Below are 26,362 nucleotides of genomic sequence, written 5' to 3' on the forward strand. Positions count from 1 at the left end.
AACAGGTGGGTGCCATGATTGGGTATAAAAGTAGATTCCATGAAATGCTCAGTCATTCACAAACAAGGATGGGGCGAGGGTCACCACTTTGTCAACAAATGCGTGAGCAAATTGTTGAACAGTTTAAGAAAAACTTTTCTCAACCAGCTATTGCAAGGAATTTAGGGATTTCACCATCTACGGTCCGTAATATCATCAAAGGGTTCAGAGAATCTGGAGAAATCACTGCACGTAAGCAACTAAGCCTGTGACCTTTGATCTCTCAGGCTGTACTGCATAAACAAGCGACATCAGTGTGTAAAGGATATCATCACATGGGCTCAGGAACACTTCAGAAACCCACTGTCGGTAACTACAGTTGGTCGCTACATCTGTAATTTCAAGTTAAAACTCTCCTATGCAAGGCGAAAACCGTTTATCAACAACACCCAGAAACGCCGTCGGCTTCGCTGGGCCTGAGCTCATCAAAGATGGACTGATACAAAGTGGAAAAGTGTTCTGTGGTCTGACGAGTCCACATTTCAAATTGTTTTTGGAAACTGTGTACGTCGTGTCCTCCGGACCAAAGAGGAAAAGAACCATCCGGATAGTTATAGGCGCAAAGTTGAAAAGCCAGCATCTGTGATGGTATGGGGGTGTATTACCGTAGGGACTGCGTGGCGAGGTTGGTAGAGTGGCCATGCCAGCAATCGGAGGGTTGCTGTTTACTGGGGTTCAATCCCCACCTTCTACCATCCTAGTCACATCCGTTGTGTCCTTGGGCAAGACACTTCACCCTTGCTCCTGATGGCTGCTGGTTAGCGCCTTGCATGGCAGCTCCCGCCATCAGTGTGTGAATGTGTGTGTGAATGGGTGAATGTGGAAATACTGTCAAAGCGCTTTGAGTACCTTGAAGGTAGAAAAGCGCTATACAAGTATAACCCATTTATCATTTATCATTATTAGTGCCCAAGACATGGGTAACTTACACATCTGTGAAGGCGCCATTAATGCTGAAAGGTACATACAGGTTTTGGAGCAACATATGTTGCCATCCAAGCAACGTTACCATGGACGCCCCTGCTTGTTTCAGCAAGACAATGCCAAGCCACGTGTTACATCAACGTGGCTTCATAGTAAAAGAGTGTGGGTACTAGACTGGCCTGCCTGTAGTCCAGACCAGTCTCCCATTGAAAATTATGAAGCCTAAAATACCACAACAGAGACCCCTGGACTGTTGAACAACTTAAGCTGTACATCAAGCAAGAATGGGAAAGAATTCCACCTGAGAAGCTTAAAAAATGTGTCTCCTCAGTTCCCAAATGTTTACTGAGTGTTGTTAAAAGGAAAGGCCATGTAACACAGTGGTGAACATGCCCTTTCCCAACTACTTTGGCACGTGTTGCAGCCATGAAATTCTAAGTTAATTTTTATTTGCAAAAAAAAAATAAAGTTTATGAGTTTGAACATCAAAAATATTGTCTTTGTAGTGCATTCAATTGAATATGAGTTGAAAAGGATTTGCAAATCATTGTATTCCGTTTATATTTACATCTAACACAATTTCCCAACTCATATGGAAACGGGGTTTGTATCTGTTGTGAAGCTGAAAGTTCACGCCTTGCAATTTTGTGGAGTTCGCTAACGGTCTGACACAAGTCGGGAAGGGCTGTTTCGGTCATGTGTTTACGACCAGGCAAGCAGTAACACGGCTCCATTTACTCCATCAAGTGGCAACATATTGAATCCTCCACCACTGAGAGTGGTTGATCACCCAATAGTGTGAATTCGATTTACCGTAAACGCCGACTGCACGTTGGGATTCTCGTGAAAAAATGTATTTCCGGAGGAAATTCCACCTGCAAATGTGCTTTATGTACACTATATGGACAAAATGACAGAAATTGACAGTGGAAGAAAGTACTGTAATTGCACCAAACCCCCCACTCCATGCATGCCAGCAGCACCGTTGGGTTTGGGATTCAAGGTGTGAGTGATGGGTTTGATACCAACCAAACTCTCTCCTTCACATTTGATCCCACAGGCCCTATTAGTCAATTACACCTCAGCTCTGCTGATTTATACAGGCTGAAAACATACCCGAGTCCCCCGCATCAAACACTTCCTGAGATGTATCCTTCCTGTGGAGCTAAGGTGTGTGTGTGTTGTGACTAATTCAGGAGAAGGCAAATTATTCAGTACCTTGCCGTTTCTCTCTTCCGGCCTGCAAACTCATTATTGTTTGGGGAAAGACAGAATTGCTAATTAAAAAATAGACATTTTTAATTTATGCTTATTAAAGCTTGGATTGTCGCATCAACAATATTCTCCTGAACCTCTTGAGCCTATACAGCACACGTGTCAAACTCAAGGCCTGAGGGCCACATCATTTACTGGACACAATGTGTCAATAAAGTACCTTATATTTTCTTACTAGTTGACAGAAAAATATATATGTACAGCATGAAATTGCATGCCTTTTTAAAATTGTATCCAATATTGCAGCAAATGTTGTATTATCATGTGATCATACTTTCCAAACATTTTTTTGTCAAAATAAAAATAAATACTTAAATATCTGTTTGACCTATGATTTCAAAGCCATTTATCCATCAAATTGCACACTGTAAAAATGACAATAGATTTTCCGGTAACATTCCCAGTGTTTTTTACAGAATATTACTATAGATTTTTTTTTTTAAATATCCACTGTTTTTTACGGTAAAACTGTACTATGCAAAGCGAAAGCCATTTATCAACAACACCCAGAAACGCCGCCGGCTTTGCTGGGTCTGAACGACTGAGCTGCCATTTTTTAACTGTAAAATCTACAGTTGTTGCTTGTACGATGTATTACTGTGAATGGAAAAAAACGGTACCACATTTTTTTATGGTACAAAACTGGCAGCTCAGTTGCCAGGGTAAAAAAAAACCCACAGTGGTACTATTTTTCCATTTACAGTAATATGTTAAAAAAAAAACAGCGTACATTTACAGTACAATTCTGGCGACTAATCTGCCATGTATTATCATGTGATCATACTTTCCAAAAAATGTTTTGTCAAAATAAAAATAAATACTTAAATATCTGTTTGACCTATGATTTCAAAGCCATTTATCCATCAAATTGCACACTGTAAAAATGACAATAGATTTTCCGGTAACATTCCCAGTGTTTTTTACAGAATATTACTATAGATTTTTTTTTTTTTAAATATCCACTGTTTTTTACGGTAAAACTGTACTATGCAAAGCGAAAGCCATTTATCAACAACACCCAGAAACGCCGCCGGCTTTGCTGGGTCTGAACGACTGAGCTGCCATTTTTTAACTGTAAAATCTACAGTTGTTGCTTGTACGATGTATTACTGTGAATGGAAAAAAACGGTACCACATTTTTTTACGGTACAAAACTGGCAGCTCAGTTGCCAGGGTAAAAAAAAACCCACAGTGGTACTGTTTTTCCATTTACAGTAATATGTTAAAAAAACCCAGCGTACTTTTACAGTACAATTCTGGCGACTAATCTGCCATTTTGCCCCGTAAAAACACAGTGGTATGTTTTTTTCCATTTACAGTAATGTTACAAAACAGCATACATTTTACAGTAAAATTCTGGCAACTAAGCCATTTTGTCCCATAAAATTACAGTGGTACTGTTTTTCCATTTACCACAAATTTTTGTAAAAAAACAAAAAACACAACAGTATTTTTTACAGTAAAATTTTGGTGACGGAGTTGCCAGTTTTTTCCTGTAAAATATACAGTTTTGTTTTAACAAGGTATGTAAAAATAAAATCAAATACAAAGGCAAATTCATATATTATTCGCTGTTACAAGCGGCCCTCTGATGGCAGCCGTAACTGTGATGTGGCCTTTAATAAAAAATAATTTGACACCCCTGTTATATAATGTAGTGTGTTATATGCTAATCATTACTACACCATCATACTATACATCAACGTTACTCAACAAACGTCAACGAGCTCCGAAAAATCTATTTTAGAAAAATCCACTTCTAAACCGGCATATTAGGGCTGTACAGTGCGAGCATTTCACTCGCACATGCGCCCAAAAATATAAAAATAAATACAAATAAAAAGATAGCACACGTGCGAATACGGATTTCAACCCTTTGTTATTCGCATTTTGCTATTAGAATACATCCATACAAAGCTCAAATGAGAGAAAGATTTGGGGAAACCATACAGGTGCTATATCAACCCTCAACGCAGACGTGATCACATGTACCGGTACACAGACTGTATCACCGTTCTCGTGACATGCATGTGTAGCTGCTACCATCCAAGCCGCAGGTATATGCCGGTACGAAAGATGTTGAACATTTTTATTTACATACCTTAATTGTTTCCAAACGGTGCCTGTAACACAGCAGTAAAATGGCTGATCAAACAAAACAGAAGTCATCGTCATGGACCAACTAGCTATGGAAGCTCGCTCGCCAATGAGTAAACACACTCGATAACTCTACGGTGACATTTTGGTAAGTTTATGATAATGAAACAATACAAAAATAATGCCATTTGCTAATGTTAACGACACTAACTTGATTACATTACCAGTACATCTACAAATATGCATGAAAACACTAGTACAGATATCACACATGGAACGTTTAGCAAGTATTAATTGTTTTAGTTATATTGTAAAACTTACCAACGTTGCTTGGAGTGATGAATAAAATTCCAGTTAGAGTGTCCACCCTGAAACTGGAAGGTCGTGAGTCATACCAAAGACTATAAAAATTGGACCCATTGCCTCCCTGCTTGGCACTCAGCATCAAAGGTTGGTATTGGGGGTTAAATCACCAAAATGATTCCCAAGCGCAGCCACCGCTGCTGCTCACTGCTCCCCCCACCTACCAGGGGGTGAACATGGGGATGGGTCAAATGCAGAGGATAATTTCACCACACCTAGTGTGTGTGAGACTATCGTTGGGACTTTAACTTCTAACTTAAAACGGAACTATATTTTCCACCTGCAGTGAGCAAACTTGTCCAAAAGATAGTGCAGAAGCACAAACAATAACACACATTTTCAGTGTCCCTGCAGGTGTTCTATGAAAACTTTTTTTTTTTTAAATACAAAACATTATGGCCGTGAGCGGAAAAAAATACATAAATTAGCTGCACCGTTTTATAAGCCGCAGGTTACAAAGCGTGGGAAAAAAGTGAAGGCTTTTAGTTCGAAAAATAATTACAAAGGGGCTGTTTGCAACTTGCTCTGTTACATATTTCAAACAAAAATATATAAAAAAAACAACACCAGCTAGCTTGTTACCATAGCGTTTTTTTCTTAAAGTGTCTATATTTTTCACAATTAGTAATTTTAGTAAATTATATTAAATACAATTGCTCAACAGGCCGAGGAATTTGTTTCCCTTACACACGTACGTGCACACACACAAAAGCAATCCAAGAGAAGCATCACCACCTGTGGGTCCTGGGGACTCACTGCATCGACAGTCTATCAATATCACTGGTCATTATGAGCATACATAACATATCTGTCATGTTATGTGACATGTGTACGGCATGACGTAGAATGACTACAGAAAGCTTGAGACATGGAGGTTCTCTGTGTTTGAGGGTTGCAGCAGGCACAGTGTTTATATGTAAGTTGTTAAAGTGTTCATAATAAAATTGTGTTATTTAAGACATTCATATTGCTCCTAATTTGTTTTAATTTATGGGCACCTGTGCTCCTAGTGAAAAAGCTAAGCATATAGGCGTGCATATGATATTAAAACGTCCATAAAACACAACATTTCCATGACAAACTTTACCTAGTTCGAAGATAATGTTAGCCACCCTGAACATGACAACTGGTATTCCTCTACTGCCAAAGTACACTGCACATGAAGACAAAAGAGTGCAAAGATGTTAATTTTGTTTATATTATTACTGTTCACCCTGTTACATTCATTAGAATGGAGCCACAATTCTTATGTCAGCCCATTGTTTGGAGTAACACTGAAATTAATCTGACCAGAAACAATGGTGCTTTTACTATAATAGAACCATTAAGGCTCATTTGTAACTTCCCGTGATTCATTTTTAATTAATCTACTTATGGCCAATTGGACATTTGGAGATGGAATCTCATTTCTGTTGGCAATAGGCTTTCTAATGACGTCACACTTTCAAATCAAACATAGCTTTAGGGACGCATTTAGCTGTGTCATTTAATGAGTAATTTATGGTATGTGAATTATAGATCTAGATTAAATTTTATCTAGTTTTTCAATCAGATGAAAATTAAATTGAGTTTTTTTTTATATACATGTACAATTTCATTTACATTAATCCATCAGTATTTTATTTTTTTGTTTTTTTTACCATTGGGCCTAACAAAAAGTATAGATAGATAGATAGATAGATAGTACTTTATTGATTCCTTCAGGAAAATTTTAATTTCAGCAGCAGTGTACAGAATTAAAATCGAATTTAAAAAGTAAATAATGGGGCTATAAATGGAAATAAAATAGAAAATATTACAAAAACAATAAAAAAAAAGCAACAATAACAATAAAAATATAACAGTAAAACTAATAATATAACAAGAGAAACTATGCAGTAGTGACCATGTTATGAAAATGTATTGCACTGTTTTTTGTTGCAGTTTATTTCAGTATTGTTATTGTCATCCTAGTACCCCCCTCCTAGTTTTTTAGTTTATTAGTCCTATAAATACATCAATAAAGTATAATAATAATGATAATAATAATAATAATAATAATAATAATAATAATAATAATAATAATAGCCCTGCGATGAGGTGGCGACTTGTCCAGGTTGTACCCCGCCTTCCGCCCGATTGTAGCTGAGATAGGCTCCAGCGTCCCCCGCGACCCCGAAGGGAATAAGCGGTAGAAAATGGATGGATGGATAATAATAATAATAAAGATCAACCTCACAATAAATCGCCTAACCACAAAGGTGTGTCTTTTAAATGATAAAAATATATATTCTGTAATATCCATACTCAAGAAAATATGTTAACAAGGGCTGTGTACTATGGAAAATTGACTTTAGGACATGTATTCACACATTCTCAGAATTGATTAAGGAAGTGGTCAGGTGACACAAAACAAGCCAAAGTAAAAGTAATGTGAGCATACAATTGAGGCTACATCGCCATCTAGTGCTTAAATTATGTATTACAAAAATATACACCAAAAATGTTACACTGCTTTAGATCAGTTTTTACTGTTCCTTAATTTATGATAGAGCATACAAACAACTAAATAATTTATAGTCGATAGATGGGTTCACAAAATGTGTTATTCCATCTTGTAATTTATGGTCATTTTATTAATAATCCAGTGACTGTTAATCATCAGGCATTTTTGTCCATACATCATTTTATAATAAAACAGATTACGTGTTAATTTGCCATATTTAATTGCCATACAACTTGATACACACACTGCAGCATTTCCACTGTCCACTTCCAACTTTAAAGATAGCAAAATAGTAAATAAATCCATCCATTTTCAACATTGCTTGACCTCATTAAGACTATTTAGAGTCTACAATTAAACCAACAGGTATGTTTTGGTCTGCAGGAGAAATACTACGAGAAAACCCGTATCAGCACGGGAGAACATGCAAACTTCACAGAGTCCACACAAAAGATCTACAAACACTTAAAAAGTAAAACACTTTATTTATTTACAAATTGATATAAATACAGTCTTGTGTACTAACAAGTTTATTGGACTCCAATGTAAACAACCTTTAAAAAAAACCCTGTCTAGATTACCATTGAAACCTTTCAAATCAACTGTCCCCAATGACTATTTCTTTCACAATACTGTAAAAATAATCATCTTTTTAAAAAGGTGCATTGAACAGGCTGAGGGTGGTCAGAGAACAGAGCGATACTTACAGGCAAACATGAACCACACCGCACAAACATTCTCTGGATAAATAAAGACTCGGACACGGACAGCCAGCCTCACATGGTCACCACGGCAACACACTATCTCCTCACAGAACGGGGACCTGCACAATGACACAGGACACAGAAGCAAATGTGAATGACTGCGTTGAATACAATAGCTAATTTACATTACACTCACCAGGATAGAGAAAATAAACTGATTTCGGTCACAATTAGGTGACCTAAATATTACTAACTCCTTTTCCCATACGATGCAGTGTAATACTTCATCACAGCACACTACAATAACACGTTGTTAATTAATGCCTTTTGATAAGAGAATATACATTATTCTGTGTTATGTGTTTTATGTTGCACGATTGCACCAAGAAAAAACTCTAGTTTGTGAACCCATTCTCAAACAATGGCAATAAAAAACTATTCTGATTCTGATACATGTTTTGTATTTTTCATTTAAGGTAATATAGTAAGGGGTCTACGTATCTAAAAATAGCAACTATTAATTAGATTATTAGATATATTTATCGGTACAGTAACCTATTTATTTATTTATTTATATATGCACCTTATTGCTTTTTTATCCTGCACTACCATGAGCTTATGTAACGAAATTTCGTTCTTATCTGTACTGTAAAGTTCAAATTTGAATGACAATAAAAAGGAAGTCTAAGTGTAATTTCATATTCTTCTAACAGGTATTTTACATCTTATCAGACACATTATTAAGGGCAGTGCTGTCAAGCAATTAAAAGAATGAGTGATTAATTATGATTTTTAATTAATCTAATTAATCTTTTTTTTTATGTTACCTAAAAGGCTGAGAAAAGCCCTCAACTTAAGAGTGGTTTAAAAGTAATTCATTGTTTTAACTGACTTGAACGATGCAGTTTGTTTTATTTAGTAAAATAAAGCATCAGATCCATATAAAGTGCTTAAGTTAATACATTTAAAAACATTAAGAACACTTTTCTGAGCAATAAGTATTGAATGTTGAGCATGTTACTTTTCCTCTGCTTCAGTTAATTTGAAATAAATAAAACAGGCCCATCAATTGTAGTGCTAGCATATGTTACCAACATTGGCTTAAGAGAACACATTTAAAAAAATAAATGTTTATACAGTATATGTCACAATTACATGTTTGTAAAACATTTCCCACGATTCGGCGACATTTTTTTCTGACTGTCAATCACATATGTCTCATATATGTACATTAATGTGCAACATTATCTCATGTTCTAAACTTTATTACACGACAGTACAAGAAGTTATTTACTTTTGTCCAATGGCAGACATGTGTGCGATTACAAGAACATTCTCCTCCATGTAAGTGTCTTCTGATTTTTTTAACATCGTTGTGCATGTAATATATCACTATATTGATTCACAGATGTGTTATAATAGTATAAAGTCAGCATTAGTGTTGTCCCAAAACCAGTATTTAGGTACCGGTACCAAAATGTATTTTGATATTCTAAATTTTCAGAACAAAGGGGACCACAAAAAAACCCCTCAATATTGGCTTTATTTTAACAGAAAATGTTATGATATGTTAAACATATGTTTCTCATTGCAATGAAAGAACAATTTTGTCCTTAAATAAGATAGTGAACATACTAGGCAACTTCTCTTTTAGTAGTAAGTAAGCAAACGGGTTACAAAGATTCTTAATTTGGCTGCTGACGTATGCAGTCACATTTTGTGTCATTTCTCATTTTATTATTTTGTCAATATTATGAGTGACAAGGTTTAGACGATGGATGTATTATTAATCTATGTGTACATATACTGTTATTATCTGGTAACTTTCTGTTTTAACATGTTCTATCTACACTTTTCTTCTGTTTGGATACTTCACATAAGTTTTGGGTGATGCTACAAATTTACAAACCATTAAAATAGCAAGTAGTTACAGGGTCACACAGGGTACTTTAGTAGTACCAGGATACCATACAACACTAGTCAGCATAAAGTGGGTCAAAACATACCTGGAAGTGACGCCATTTCCCCATAGCTTGTGTAATAGATATTTGCGTTTTACGCAAGAAACAAAAAATAAATAAACATTGTCTACTGTACGCTAAAAACAAGACAGCCTTCTGACTTACACTAACCATAAACAAACTTCTTTATGTTATTATGAATACGTTGCACTGTTTTTTGTTAAAATTCATCATTTTATTATTCATATTATATAATATCACAAATAAAAAGCTGCTAACATCACCAACCAAGTCTCGTGACAAAGTGAGACCTCTTTTTTGCCGTGGCTACTTATCATCTTGTGCTGCATGGCGGTTGTGTTGTTGCTCTCAGTTAAGCACAAAAAGATGTCAAGACAACTTGCAGACATACAGAGGCGATAACATTAAAGAATAAAAAAATAGATTGACGCGATTAAAAAACATAACACGCTGACTGTAATTAACAACAACATTGTCTCATTATTTAGCTTTTAATACCTTCTAGGGGGGTTTGTACTGCGGTACAAACAAACAGCCATTGGCCAGAACAGCTTTCTAAGTTTTGTTGGACATACTTATGTGTGATTTAGTGATATTCTTAGCACTGAATGATTACACACGTGTGCTTTGTCTTACCTGGCTGACAAGGGAAGACTACAGAAAACAGCGAATGCATTTGGACTGGCAAAGCAGACTGTATCAGTTATTGTCGATCGATTACTCAACATCTACACTACCGTTCAAAAGTTGGGGTCACCCAAACAATTTTGTGGAATAGCCTTCATTTCTAAGAACAAGAATAGACTGTCGAGTTTCAGATGAAAGTTCTCTTTTTCTGGCCATTTTGAGCGTTTAATTGACCCCACAAATGTGATGCTCCAGAAACTCAATCTGCTCAAAGGAAGGTCAGTTTTGTAGCTTCTGTAACGAGCTAAACTGTTTTCAGATGTGTGAACATGATTGCACAAGGGTTTTCTAATCATCAATTAGCCTTCTGAGCCAATGAGCAAACACATTGTACCATTAAACCACTGGAGTGATAGTTGCTGGAAATGGGCCTCTCTACACCTATGTAGATATTGCACCAAAAACCAGACATTTGCAGCTAGAATAGTCATTTACAACATTAGCAATGTATAGAGTGTATTTCTTTAAAGTTAAGACTAGTTTAAAGTGATCTTCATTGAAAAGTACAGTGCTTTTCCTTCAAAAATAAGGACATTTCAATGTGACCCCAAACTTTTGAACGGTAGTGTAGGTCCAGAGTATATAAAGTCACCAAAAACGAATGGACAATGAAGGTGAAGGCAAAAGAGTGAGGAGTGTCCTGACCAGAAACTAGATCCCTAGATTGATTGTTGTAAAATGTTTTTTATCACATTGTTTACTTTCAGGTGTCCATTAAAGATTTGATTAATTAATTAATTCATAATTATTGGCTCAGGTGTGATTCACTACAAAAGGGCATTTTCCGCGCATGCGTACTAGGTCGCTTTGCGTCGGCGGACGGAGAGGGGATGGGGTCTTAAAAGATTGCATTGTGTGTGTGTGGACAGGGATAAGGTTAAGTGGGATATACTCTGTATAACCTTAGTCGGCTTACTGTAGAAGCAGCCTACATCTAAACACAAAATCAAAGGCCTGCCTTCTTTAAATGGAATAACTTTGTTTAATATATTGTCTATACAAAATCACACTTAAGGTTGTATAGCTTACTTAAGGCATGTGGCGAAGACTCTTCGGGCATTGCGGTGCAGGAAGTGGATGGGGAAGCCTTTAAAGGTGTGCCCGTCCGGGACCGCTCGCCGTACTGCATCCTGAAATTCCTCATTCCCACAGGAGATCCCATTGCAGCGCTCCATCTCGTAGGCTGATAACGCTGAGGACAACAGATAGGACAGGTTGTCGTCCCAGACTGTCGTAAGGTTCAAGTCCTGGAGGACAAAAATGATGCATCAGTTCATCTGTGATTAAAAATGTAAATGTAGAAGTAAAATGTAATGGATTACTATACAAAAACTCATATTTATCTAGGATTGGAAGAGTTTTTAAAAATTGTTTTTTATAAACTCCCAAATATCAAGTGTGCTGCATCGTTTACTGCTGCGCCAAGTTGTACCTTCCTGTACTCGGAGATCAGGTACCTCATCTCCAGCTCAAGCTGATTGCTGGCGGCAGAAGAAACGAGAGATGAGGAGCTGAGCGGAGGCAGAGGAGGCAGCGAGCTGGTGGCGCCAGAGTCACAAACAGACTTGAGAGCCTCCTCACTCATCGCTTTCCACCGAGATGGGTTCTAAAAAGAGTGTTGGTACACAAGTGTAACTTTCTGAACTTGATTGTTTTTAGGAGTACTGCAAACTTTCTTTAACCATTTAGAGTCATGTGCCTACCCGGAGGTCAAAGACACACAGCTCCACAGAGTCAGAGGGCTGACAATTGGCCAGGAAGCTCTGGTGGTTGAAGACGCAGCCCACCGTGCGATAGGGGTATGAGGGTTTCGACTGTGAGGCCATGGGTGGGGCGTCGGGGTCTATGGTCTGATGAAGGTATCTGCCCATGCATTTGGAGTGATGTACATGTTTATTTAGTAACAGAAAGATACTCACAGATTACACTGGTTAAAACTCACAAATAAATAATCAATGCTTGGTTAAAGGTAGGATTTGGTCAACTCCACAAACAAGCCTGGAGGCGCATGTCGGGATCTACAAAACCCACAACCAGTGAAGTTGGCACGTTGTGTAAATCGTACTTAAAAACAGAATACAATCCTTTTCAACTTATATTCAATTGAATAGACTGCAAAGACAAGATATTTAATGTTGAAACTGAGAAACTTAATTTTTTTGGCAAATAATCATGAACTTATAATTTAATGACAGCAACACATTGCAAAAAATGTGGCACAGGGGCTTTTTTACCACTGTGTTACATCCCCTTTCCTTTTAACAACACTCAGTAAACGTTTGGGAACTGAAGAGACCAATTTTTGAAGCTTTTCAGGTGGAATTCTCTCCCATTCTTGCTTGATGTACAGCTTAAGTTGTTCAACAGTCCGGGGTCTCCGTTGTGGTATTTTAGGTTTCATAATGCGCCACACATTTTCAATGGGAGACAGGTCTGGACTACAGGCAGGCCAGTCTAGTACCCGCACTCTTTTACTATGACGCCACGCTGTTGTAACACGTGCAGAATGTGGCTTGGCATTGTCTTGCTTAAATAAGCAGGGGCGTCCATTAAAAAGACGTTGCTTGCATGGCGACATATGTTGCTGCAAAACCTTTCAGCATTAATGGTGCCTTCACAGATGTGTAAATTACTGTTTTGGGCACTAATACACCCCCATACCATCACTGATGCTGGCTTTTGAACTTTGCGCCTATATCAATCCGGATGGTTATTTTCCTCTTTGGTCCAGAGGACACAACGTCCACAGTTTCTAAAAACAATTTGAAATGTGGACTCTCCACTTTGCATCAGTCCATCTTAGATGATGGCAGCGTTTCTGGGTGTTGTTGATAAATGGCTTTCGCTTTGCATAGTAGTTTTAACTTGCACTTACAGATGTAGCGACAAACTGTAGTTACTGACAGTGGTTTTCTGAAGTGTTCCTGAGCCCATGTGGTGATATCCTTTACACACTAATATCGGTTTTGGATGCAGTACCGCCTGAGGGATCGAAGGTCACGGGCGTTCAATGTTGGTTTTCGGCCTTGCGCTTACATGCAGTGATTTCTCCAGATTTTCTGAACCTTTTGATGATATTACAGACCGTAGATGGTGAAATCCCTAAATTCCTTGCAATAGCTCGGTGAGAAATGTTGTTCTTAAACTGTTCGACATTTTCCTCACGCATTTGTTCACAAAGTGGTGACCCTTGCCCCATCCTTGTTTGGGAATGACTGAGCATTTCATAGAAGCTGCTTTTATACCCACGCATGGCACCAACCTGTTCCCAATTAGCCTGTTTACCTGTGGGATGTTCCAAATAAGTGTTTGATGAGCATTGATGAGTCTTTTTTGCCACTTGTGCCAGTTTTTTTGAAACATGTTGCAGGCATCAAATTCCAAATGAGCTAATATTTGTAAAAAATAAAGTTTACCAGTTCGAACATTAAGTATTTTGTCTTTGCAGTGTATTCAATTGAATACAGGTTGAAAAGGATTTGCAAATCATTGTATTCTGTTTTATTTACGATTCACACAACGTGCCAACTTCACTGGTTTTGGGTTTTGTATATTTGCTTCACGCTGCTGGGAGCCTTTTTCTCCTTAAAAGTCCTCCAAAGCATGATAAATGGTCATTGATTGCCCACATGATGGCAGGAAAGTAGCAGCATGTAAATTGATTCTTAAAATTAATCAAAACCTCCCCCCGGCCAGATTTCTTATTAAACTCATGATGTTTCGCGGTCCTATTTGAAGACACCGGCAGTCTGCACATGGCCCGCGGGCCGTAGTTTGGACACCCCTGATCGTGCATTAAAATGTGTTCATGAGCGAGGACAAAGAGGTTGCTTTAGTTGAAATCTACTAGTAGCGAGCCATCACAAATAGATAAATAATATATGAAATGTAAAAAATGTAAAGGAAACTCTGTTCTCTAGATTAAGTCATCTAAATAATTTGTGTTAAAAAGGGGGCAGATAAATATAAGAATAGTATTCTTCCATCTGCTCCTTTCTGATCATGGAAATGTATAAGAAACAAAAAAAACAATGAAAGTGTCAACTGTATATGGCTTGTATATATGCATTTTCATGAAAGGAATAAAAAGAAATGATGATGATGATGAAGTCTGTGTTGCTTCTCAGTGTACTACCAAGACACAGCACTGTTCAAAAATGCAAGAGCTGAACGCACTTATGTTGAGAGTTACTTTGCAAATTAGAAAGAAAAAAACAAACAAACCTGCGCGCAGTCAGGCTCTCCCAGAAAGTTACACTCCCGTCTGTACCTTGCGTGAGAACCCATGTGTGAGGTGTCCCCTTTGCTTTGGTGCCCACACACACATACGCGTCAAGGCCGAAACCCAACAAGAGGCTGCACAACAGGGTCGAGTGGTCCTCACAATCACCCTATTGGACAGAAGAGAAATTAGTTAAATAATTAACAAGTAGTATACTAACCAGAAAGACAGCCCACTCTTTTGGTCCCATACTGTAATCTTATATACAGTATATAATATTAAGTAGTGCTCAGCTGGGTCAATCATCGGTGCTGATATTTGTCATTTTTACTTATATCGGAATCGGCATCTTTTTATTAGTGTCTGCCTTTTTTTTTTTAATTAATATTGATAATAAATAGTACTATTCACCTCTATTTTCACAGTTAATAAAATCTAAAATGTAACAATCATCAAACAAATGCCTTTGTATTTGACATTATTAAATGTTTTGGTATAATTTTATCAAACAAAATCTGTTTTCTTTTACATAATACAGAAATGTATCGGAGTTGTTATCTATTTTATGGAGGAATGGAGTTAATCATAGAACTGGCACCCAATGTCATTAAAAAAGTATTGAGTTTGAACGGAGAATCGATTCTGAATCAAATCGTTACCCCCAAGAATTTAATCGAATTGTGTGGTGCCCAAAGATTCACAGCCCGAGTGATCAGCCTGCTAACGATCTGTCAGTATCCACACTTGAGAATACAATAATTTCATTAATCACAGTTGACATAATTAAGGGATACATTTTATTTCAGCCTGTATGTGTGGCAGGGATACAAATTATTTCGGAGAGACAAAGTCTCACACGACACCTGTCAGTCTGAGAAAAAACTGTCGAACAATAATCGCTGTTTAACTACCAAGTTATTTAACTTTACCTTTTTCTGTGTTGATTGAAAAATTGCAATCAGGAAAAAATAAAATATTGTTTGATCAAGTGTGTACTGAAGTTGTTTTTTTTAAATAGTAGTATAGAGCGGTTCAAGATATAATAGAAGTGCATCATATAACCCTACATGAACTACGGGGTGTTGAATAATATATCATACTGCTGTTATACATTAGGAAGCTATTTATTCATTAAATAATTTATTTAACTTTATAAGAAATGCAACTGTGCCAAGGAACTCCCAGCATATTTAGTTTTTGTTTACTTGTTTTGAATGAAACTTGCTTCAGGCATTTAAACAAAATTAAATGTTTGAGTTTGTAGTAGTATTATTCAAAATGCGTAAACACCAGCGCATTTGTGCGTCTGGAATGAAAGCAAGAAAATGCATAATGAAAGACGTCTTTCCGTGCAGGAGATATATTATAGTAATATATTTGCTAAAAAAAAACGAAGAACGACATTTTAAAAAAAACAACGCCAACACCAAACGCACCAATAAAATACATTTTAATCAGCCTCTTAAGTCATCCAGCAGCAGAAATCATAAAAATAAATTGCTGAATAGACAATATGTGTAATATTTTTTTAGTTCTGTCAGTCCAAATAAGTTGATAAACACACAGGATTCTATGTCCATCGCAGCAGGAGCACTTCTTTTCTCACAGTTTCGTTCTTCTGACAAGTGCGAAATAAAACGCAAAATAGTGCTCACAAAGAGGTGATGAGTGTTGAGTGTTAATAAAACACATTGCGCATGTTAAATAATTACATTTGCATCTTCTCCTCCCAGTATTGTGGGCATTTGATGATCAACATATATTTTGCATATTAATGAAAACAGAGACGCAAAATTAATTGCACGCCTTATCCTGCTAACTTGACAGACGGCACGTTGAGTAGATCAGCTTTGCATGTGCTATTAAATTATCAAGTTTTTTAGTACATGCAAACCTTTAGTAATTCAGGCCGAAAGTCTTCAGGGAAGAAGCATATTAGAAAATATCCAGTAACAAACGTGTCATGTGTTCATGAGTTTAATTTGATGATTTTTTTTGGGTCACCAGCAAAACAATTACCACTCCACTTTAACTTAAAGACGGGAAACGTACACCTAAGGCAGTTAATAATAAATGTGTGTTTTTCAAATCTACTAGTGTTCACTACAAAAAAAAATAAAAGTGTGGATGAATCGTGTCGACATCGTCTCGGTATTGGCCAATAATCAAGGCTACCATTATCAGAAGTGAATAGTTTTTACCCCTCCAGCCCCAGTAAAAACTTGAAAATAAGTTGACATGCCACAGCATTGTTAATTTCGTAAACTCAAAAAGTGTCATTCGAAACGAACTGTCACCAATTTTGTGAGGACTCATTTCGACAAAAGTAGTACATAATTATGAACGTTACCTTCCCTCGACACAGGAAAGCCAGTAATGTGCACCATTGCTCATGCTTGTCTCCTCCTCCCACCACCGGGGCCTTTTCATGTGCTAGGAGGCTGACGAAGCGGGCAGCCTGCCGAGGGCTCTCCAGCAGTCGGCCAGCCCGCAGGACCCGCACGTAGGAACACACTGGCCTGTTGATGCCATTCTCATCCTGCAGATTAGACAGAAACCGAAACAAAGCGCTGACAAATAATTCCACTGCAAATATTACCCTTTTCTCTGAAAGTAATGACCAAACCTGTGCAAATATTTTGACCATTTTGGACTCGTTTGATGAGCGGATTTCAAGAAACTCCCTCCACCACTGTTTGGCATAAACCAGGAAGACCCTTTCCCTCTCTGCTGTCCTCTGCTTTTCTATTGTTCGCTGCATACCAAACAGGAGATGCAACGTAATAGAATTAATAATAATAACAATGAATTGAAACCAATTGATGAGGAAAAAAAGTATTTAAAGCATTGTTGATGTCCTCACCTGTGTGCTAACGATGTCATGGCTCAGTGTCTCTGTGAGGGGAGGATACAGCTCAAGATCGATGGTTAAAACACCACCCGGCAACTTGCATTCACTTCCTGGTGACACAACACATTCCTTAGATGGCTCCTAATTTAAAAATTGCTTCAAGTTGTTTGCAAAAGTGCGAGACTACACGGCGTCATCCTCTCAAAGTTAATTTAAAAATATTACAAACACCTCTGCGTAAACAACACAGTAAACATGACGTGTGCTATCATAGATCAGGGTTGTAACGGTATTGTAGAAACCATGGTAAAGCAGCTGCAAAATCCTCACAATAATGCCGTGACGGTAGGGCTGGGCGATATGGAAAAGTATATCTCGATATATTTTTACCTAAACTCGATATTCGATATATATCTCGATATATTTTTCGGTTGTAAGTATACATATAGATATTCATTTTTCAGTGATATTCAGTGAAATTGAAGTGAATGACAACTGTACTGTAAACAGTCAGTGGTACTTTTTTTAACCCAGTTAGTAAAGATGGGTAAAAACGGCACAGAAAAGAAACTGCTTAAGTACCGTATTTTTCGGACTATAAGTCACAGTTTTTTTCATAGTTTGGTGCGGGGGTGCGACTTATACTCAGGAGCAACTTATGTGTGAAATTATTAACACATTACCGTAAAATATAAAATAATATTATTTAGCTCATTCACGTAAGAGACTAGACGTATAAGATTTCATCGGATTTAGCGATTAGGAGTGACAGATTGTTTGGTGAACGTATAGCATGTTCTATCTGTTATAGTTATTTGAATGACTCTTACCATAATTTGTTACGTTAACATACCAGACACGTTCTCAGTTGGTTATTTATGCGTCATATAACGTACACTTATTCAGCCTGTTGTTCACTATTCTTTATTTATTTTAAATTGCCTTTCAAATGTCTATTCTTGGTGTTGGGTTTTATAAAATAAATTTCCCCCAAAAATGCAACTTATACTCCAGTGCGACTTATATATGTTTTTTTCCTTCTTTATAATGCATTTTTTCGGCCAGTGCGACTTATACTCCGGAGCGACTTACAGTCCGAAAAATACGGTAGTACAGAATTACATAACATAAATAAAATAGCAAAATATTCTTTCTATGTCAAATAAATAACATAGCTGTGCATATAATACAACATGTATCAAACTCAGATAAAAAAATACATTTGCAGGCAGGCACTTTGTGATTTCCCTTCCTGGTTCGATGACCCACCCCATCTTGCCTCTGATTGGCCTGTGCCTAACCAATCGTGACTCATCATAGTAAACAACCAACCAATCATGGATGTTCTTATACGTGCAAGCACGTCTTGGAAGGACGAAGGGGAGGGGTTTAGTAGCCCATGGAGGGGAAGCAGCATTTGGTAATTTTAACGTGAAATACATTTTACCGATATTGCGATATTTTCTTAATTCATATCTTGTTTAAAAATATATCGATTAATCTTACAAACTCGATATATCGCCCAGCCCTACGTGACGATATCAAACAAAGACTTGGCGAGTGTAGTTTTTTTCTGGCACTTTTGCTTTGGCGGGTCTGAATATAAACTACATCTACAATCCTCTGCGCAGCACGGACCGCAATGTGGGGGCATGGAGCGCCGTAAAGGGAAGAGAAAGAGGAAGCAGGAAGTGAAGTGTGTTCCACTTCATAGTAGATAAGAGGAACTGTTTTTCTCAAAAAACGTCCATCATTTTTTGAGTTACGTTGCTAACAAACAGACAAACAAACCCTGGCGAAAACATAAGCTCTGTGGCGGAAGTAATAACCTCCTGCCACGTTCGTCTCGAGCCTTCCAAGCTAAAAAGCACCTGCTGCACACCGAAGCTACTTGATAAGCAACCATCACCTGGAAAAGATTAAATTAGCGAAACTAAACGTCATTTTGTGATATATTACAATATCAAAAATTAAAGAAAGTTAACTTTTCTGAGAAACCGCATTTTCCATTCTGATATTAAAACTGCCCACAGTAAGGAACATTGCTTATTGAGAGACACAATCCTTTGTACTTAAAAATACTTGTTTGTAGAAATAAATATAATTAGAAGATTTTAGCATTATGTTTGTGTTCAATTACAGTCAGTGTGTTTATCATAAACATTGCTGCCTCTTCATTTTATACACTTCGGCATTTTTAATAAGTCTTTTTATTTTTTACATATACCACAATAATATCATAGTGAGATAATATCGTACTGTGAGATTTTGATATCGTTACATCCCTATTATATTATATATACAGTTGCATTAACAAATAAATAATATGCAAAACTTTGATTAGAGTAAAAAAATATTGGTATGTAAAATTTGATGTTAGTAGGAATTACCGTATTTTCCGGACTCTAAGGCACACTTAAAATCCTTATTTTTTCTCAAAACTCAACAGTGCGCCTTATGTAGGGAACAAGTTTGGTTGAGCATACCCACCTCAAAGCTACAGTATTTTATTTGGTAAATGGTGTAACGATAAGTGTGACCAGTAGATGGCAGTCAAATATAAGAGATATGTGTAGACTTCAGTAAACAACACCAACATTTTAAATGTTCCATTGAAAATATAGAACATTACACACGACGCTCAAAAATCTATCAAAATGTTTTAGTACGACTTTGGTAAGCTATGAAGCCGCACCGCTTGATGGATTGTCGGCGCATTAAACATACAAGAATTATTATGGTGTGTGTATAAGGTAAGACATACTATCTGGCATTTTGTTTCACAATATTATGCAAAAGAAACTTGTGTTACTTTTTGGTATCTGCTGATCTGTATTTAGGATCTGCGTAAATCCTGAAAAATTGTGCGCGTCCGCCTCTGTAATCCGTGCCGTCGATAAGCTTCTTCTTTTTCTTTATCTTCTTGTTATGGGACATTTATCCTCCACTGTTGCCATTTCTAATATAAAGTAATCTGTCAGTAAACTTGCCATGAAAGCGCTAAAACATACCGGTGTAGTGAGTTAAATTATTCACCCAAGGAACTTTAGTTATTAGAGTTCCGGTCGGACGGTTTTTCACAGGACACATTTCCGGTGTGGTTAAAGTTAATGTATCACTGATAGTCACACACACACTAGTTGTGGTGAAATTACTCTTGTTTCCGGATGAGGAGATGCTGCTCCGTTATTGATTTAAGTAAAGTCTGAATGTCATTAAAACAGTTAGCTCCATCTTTTGACACTTCTTCCACTCCCGTCCTTGCACGCTACACCGCTACAACAAAGATGACGGGGGGAAGACGCTGTTGAAGGTGAGCCACGTAAATAAGACCGCCCACAAAACGGCGTATCCGGAAGCGGCTGTCAGAAAGCGGCTTGAAGATGGTCTGTAAAACATAATCTATGCAACATTTTGACCAAAGAACCACCATCACATGTTATGTAGACCACAAGGAAGTGTTTTCAAGTTGGAAAAAAATAATAATAATATGACTCCTTTAATGCGCCCTATAATCCGGTGCGCCTAATATATGAAAAAAGATCAAAAATAGACCATTGATCGGCAGTGCGCCTTATAATCCGGTGCGCCCTATGGTCCGAGAAATACGGTAGTTGAATTCCTGCGCGTATGTGTAAGTGGAAATAGATTTTCCCAGGTTATCTATACAGCACAGAACATTTCTCACCCACTCCCATCAACTCTACAGCCAGGCTGGTCTTCCCAGAAGGTGAGCTGAGGACTGTCCTCCAGTCCAACAAGTAGGATGACACCAGCGTCGTCTCGCTGGAGGTGTCAGTCTTGATCAGCACCAAGTGAATTGGGTCGCGAATGGACAGCATCGTTGTTGCATCGGCCATCTTATTGCTTTCTAGTGCAAAACCAAAAGGTAATTTCATAATTGTGTTTATGCATTTATTGCTGGATTTGAACGCAAACAATGCAATCATGTGACAACGGGGCTCATGTCTGTGTACCTGCGCCATCTGTGTGGATATGGAAGAGGAAACCCTCTTGCAGGTCAGGTTCACAAGCACACGGTACCGGCTTGGAGTGAAACCTCTGATTTCTGAAGTGCAGGAATAACGTGAACGTGGAGCACACCTGACCAGGTAAAGGCTCTGGCTCCTGGAGGTGCTCCAAGAAGGCCTTACCACCAAGCACTTTCAGATACAAGTAACGTCTGGACGGGTCGATACTGGCTACAAGGACAGAAGACAGTTGAGTTGAGTTTGTGTTTATTTGGAACATGCAAACATACAACATGATACATCACAATTTCCAGTTTCTCTATTCAACATGTTCGAAAAGGAGTAGGAGGAAGCAGAGCTTATTTGATCCTACCCCTTTTCCTTTACATAGCAGTTGCTAAAGCGTTTGTTCACTTCCTGTCTTCCAGGACTAATAATATTACAAATTAAAGCTGCAAGCAGTGTTGGTCGGGTCCGCATTTTGGCTGGTGCTAGTCCTAGGTGTCCCAATACTTTTGTCCAGTGGTAGTCCTGAGTGAGACCTACATAGAGGTTTTTGTTTCGTGTCTCTACGATATTCGTACTGGGAGTTAGAGGAAGTTGTGTCTGTGTTTTTTTCCTAGGTGTCGCGGCACAGTGGTTGTTTTCTTTGAAGGCGCGTAAAATCACAGCAGCGGAGCAACTTTAGTGCTGCGGGTCTTTGAAGGCTCGTAAAACCCAAACGGTAGCATGTATCAAAACGCCGTACAGAACTTTTAATCAGAAGGGTTCAATCTCTCTCCTGTAGCAGTTTGAAGCCGAAACAACAAACGCCCTCGGAGGAGATAACGTTTGACGTTTGGTGACCGGTTGTAACAAAAATGTTGTTTTGAAGGAGGAATAGCAAACTTCCTGTTGATTTTTGAAGGATGTCAATCTATGAAATGTAGGTCTAGGCGAGACCTACATAGAGGTATTTGTTTCATGTCTCTAAGACGTTCCTACCGGAAGTTACAAGCAGTTTTGTCTGAGTTTTCCTCTGAGGAGCAGTTTTTTCTCTGTTTTTTTCAAAAATTATGTAGAGCACAATTGTGAGTTTTGGGGTTCGGTTTTTTTTTAGATCGCAATTTCCAACAGTCCCGATGTGTGTGAGAATTTTGGTGAGTTTTGAAGTATTTTAAGGGGGTCAAATTACAGCTCAAAAATAAAAAATGAGTGTTTTTAGTCATTTTTTGTCTTGAAGGGGAAATTGCCAACTTCCTGTTGATTTTTGCCCGAAGAACTTAATTAATGAAAAGTAGGTCTAAGACCTACATACAGGTTTTGGTTTCATGTCTCTATGACATTCTTACTGGGAGTTACAGGCAGTTTTCTTCTTAGGGGGCGCTAGAGCGCAATTTTGATTTTTGGGGTTTGGTTTTTTTACTGAACTGGTTGGGGCACGTTTTTGTATGTGTGTGTAAAATTTGGTGAGTTTTGAAGCATGTTAAGGGGGGCAAAGTAGTGCGCAACGGTGCGGAAAAATAATAATAAAGAATAATAATAAAACCTTACAATAACAATAGGTTCCTTTGTACCCTGTACAAAGGACTCCCTGTGGGAGTCCTTTGTACAGGGTACAGGGCGGACCCTAATAAAGAAATAATAATTGGTGAAGTAAGTTATATTTCATATGGTGAGATGAATAAAATTATCTAGAAAACGAATGGATGGTTGAAATAAATTCTGAATGTTTATCATGGTTCTTTGTAAACACTTTAAGTTTGAAGAGTTTCCTGAAGTGGATCATATTAGTACATTGTTTGATTTCTTTGCTTAATCCATTCCAAAATTCAATTCCACAAACTGATATACTGAAGGTCTTAAGTGTTATACGTGCTTACAAATGTTTTGAATTACACAGTAACAGTACATAAAAATGTCACAATGAGATATTAGCTATTACGCTGCTTGTTACAGATTTAGCAGCAATATTTCTTACTTTTTGTCATCTGGATGTTCTGTTTGTCTGTCAAGAGAGGGACACCTTTTGAAGGAGATTCTGAGTCTCCGTGTGCGTGTTTCTGCTAGCAAGGCAAAACATGACAAAACAAAGATATCAGTTATTTTAGTCAAATAAACCACACAATAAAAAGCTTATTTCTGTCAATCATCAGAGGAATACAATGACTAGTTTCATTATCGAAATAACAGTAAGATTTTAAAGCAACCTGTGACAAGCGTATGTCCTTCATCACGTCATCAATAATGCCCCGGCGTTGCAGTGCATTGAGGAAGTCGTCCTCAGACAGGAGTCGTTGTGCTGGACCGTGATCCTCCCTCAAAGTCTCAGACAGCACCTCTCGGATTTTTCCATAGATATCCATCTGATATGCAGACAATAGAAAAGGAAAAAAAAAATGACGGTCTATTCCCTTCACTCTAGGTGTCACAAAAAAGGACATTGCGACTATTATCGGCTTTATAATCCTCCTCTGCTGTTTAAAGTTCTGTGTAGGTCATTTGGAAAGGGAACACGCCCTGCCCTTCAAAATGTAACAGTAATGAGATAACTAGATCAGTGGTACATGTACCACTACTGGTATGCGGGCTCCATTGAGTGGTATGCCAAAGAGAGGCTCTAAATATGTATTGTATATACATTATTAATGATGTTTGTGCATTATTGTAATGTTACAGTGGCCAACATTATTAAATATACTTGTTAAATAAAATATCTGCTTTGTTTTCAATGAATGCTTGGGCCTACTACGCTACTGTATTTTAATGCTGGTCACTATGGTGGTACTTGGAGAGCCACGATTTTCCTAAGGTGATACATGGTGAAACAAGTTTAAGAACCGCTGAACTAGATCATAAGCAAGATATTCTTGAGGAGCAACTGGTTATTTTGCTCATGGTCACGGGGGAAGTCGCCAAAATCAATAATGGTGAGTGTGAAAACTGTGCATGATCCTTAAGCCCCATCTTTACACAAATAATTAGAAATATTTGTGATTCCTGGTATTGTCACAATATACACAAGCCACCTGGATAAAACTTATACATGAGAGAACACAGAAGATAATACTAATAATAACAAAATAAATGAACACATTAAAAAGATGATTTGACAAAAACATATCTTTGAATTTCAGTAAAACTAAAATAATGCTATTTGGTAACAGTAGAAGACAAAGTCAAACACAAATACAGATAGACGGAGTAAATATCGAAAGGGTAAAAGAAAACACATTTTTGGGTGTAACAGATGATCAAATTAATTGGGAATCTCATGTAAAAAATATACAACATAAAGTAGCAAGAAACACGTCAATAATGAATAAAGCAAAACATGTTCTGGACCAAAAATCACTTCATATTCTTTACTGCTCGCTAGTGTTACCATATCTGACTTATTGTGGAGAAATATGGGGAAACAACTTCAAATGTGTGCTTCATTCACTAACTGTGTTACAAAAAAGATCAATTAGAATAATACATCATGTTGGAGAGAACATACACTCCCTTTATTTATTAAATCACAATTATTGAAATTCAACGATTTGGTGCATTTGCAAACAGCTAAAAGTATGTATAAAGCAAACTATAACCTGCTACCCAAGAATGTACAACAATTCTTCTCAACAAAAGAGGAGAAATATAATCTCAGAGGAAAATCTCATTTAAAACATTTGTATGCTCGTACAATACTTAAAACCTTTAGCATATCAGTATGTGGAATTCAATTATGGAATGGATTAACCAAATAAATCAAACAAAGCACCAATATGATTCAGTTTAAGAGACTGTTCAAATTACAAGTGTTCACAAAGTACACAGAACAAGAATTATGATGAACATCTTGAACCCTTTTTTTTTTTTCTTGAGACAAAGATTATTTATGTATTTAATATTTGTTTACTTACTATGGTATATTATTTATTTATCTATTATTTATTTGTTCACTGTTCTGTTACAAAGAACAAGGAAATTGTATAAAATGGCTATGGTATGAAAAGGGGTAGGATTACCGTAAATAAGCTCTGCTTCTTCTCACTCCTTTTCGGACATGATGTACCGTAATGAAACAACTGGAATTGTGTGATGGATTACATAGTATGGTATGCATGTTCGAAATAAACTAAAACTGAACTGAATATTCACTAATCAGCTGACCAATTTGGGCAAATAGCTGATGAAGCAAGAGTTATAAATAACAGAAATTAGTTTACATTCAGTCACGATCAAAAGTTTACATACACTTGTAAAAAACATAATGTCATGGCTGTCTTGAGTTTGCAATAATTTCTACAACTCTTATTTTTTTGTGATAGACTGATTGGAGCACATACTTGTTGGTCACAAAAAACATTCATGAAGTTTGGTTCTTTGTGAATTTATTATGGATCTACTGAAAATGTGACCAAATCTGCTGGGTCAAAAGTATACATACTGCAATGTTAATATTTGGTTACATGTCCCTTGGCAAGTTTCACTGCAATAAGGTGCTTTTGGTAGCCATCCACAAGCTTCTGGTTGAATTTTTGACCACTCCTCTTGACAAAATTGGTGCAGTTCAGCTAAATTTGTTGGTTTTCTGACATGGACTTGTTTCTTCAGCATTGTCCACACGTTTAAGTCAGGACTTTGGGAAGGCCTGATTTAGCCATTCCTTTACCACTTTTGACGTGTGTTTGGGGTCATTGTCCTGTTTGAACACCCAACTACGCCCAACCTCCTGGCTGATGATTTTAGGTTGTCCTGAAAAATTTGGAGGTACCATGAATTGATTAACGTGGAC

The 26,362-nt window shown here is 37.4% G+C and overlaps 1 protein-coding gene across 4 annotated transcripts in view; it reads right to left on the reverse strand.

Moving 5' to 3' along the window:
- Positions 1-7,652: 7,652 nt before the first annotated feature.
- Positions 7,653-26,362, reverse strand: part of cep76 (centrosomal protein 76) — a 36,512-nt gene continuing 17,802 nt past the window's right edge. The window contains exons 3-14 of one of the 4 annotated variants that reach the window (XM_062063742.1): positions 23,790-23,945; positions 23,561-23,645; positions 21,607-21,831; positions 21,318-21,500; positions 17,642-17,739; positions 17,405-17,533; positions 17,129-17,317; positions 14,781-14,947; positions 12,260-12,419; positions 11,989-12,162; positions 11,586-11,803; positions 7,653-8,006 (exon numbers count right to left, since the gene is read on the reverse strand). In XM_062063742.1, the coding sequence (XP_061919726.1) occupies positions 7,868-8,006; positions 11,586-11,803; positions 11,989-12,162; positions 12,260-12,419; positions 14,781-14,947; positions 17,129-17,317; positions 17,405-17,533; positions 17,642-17,739; positions 21,318-21,500; positions 21,607-21,831; positions 23,561-23,645; positions 23,790-23,945 (1,923 nt within the window). In that variant the 3' untranslated portion in view covers positions 7,653-7,867. Of the gene's footprint in view, positions 8,007-11,585; positions 11,804-11,988; positions 12,163-12,259; positions 12,420-14,780; positions 14,948-17,128; positions 17,318-17,404; positions 17,534-17,641; positions 17,740-21,317; positions 21,501-21,606; positions 21,832-23,560; positions 23,646-23,789; positions 23,946-26,362 lie in introns of those variants that run through there. The other 3 variants (XM_062063741.1, XM_062063740.1, XM_062063743.1) reach the window with 3 other exon arrangements.

The sequence above is a fragment of the Entelurus aequoreus genome, linkage group LG11 (assembly GCF_033978785.1).
Source record: "Entelurus aequoreus isolate RoL-2023_Sb linkage group LG11, RoL_Eaeq_v1.1, whole genome shotgun sequence".
NCBI classification, from domain to species: domain Eukaryota; kingdom Metazoa; phylum Chordata; class Actinopteri; order Syngnathiformes; family Syngnathidae; genus Entelurus; species Entelurus aequoreus.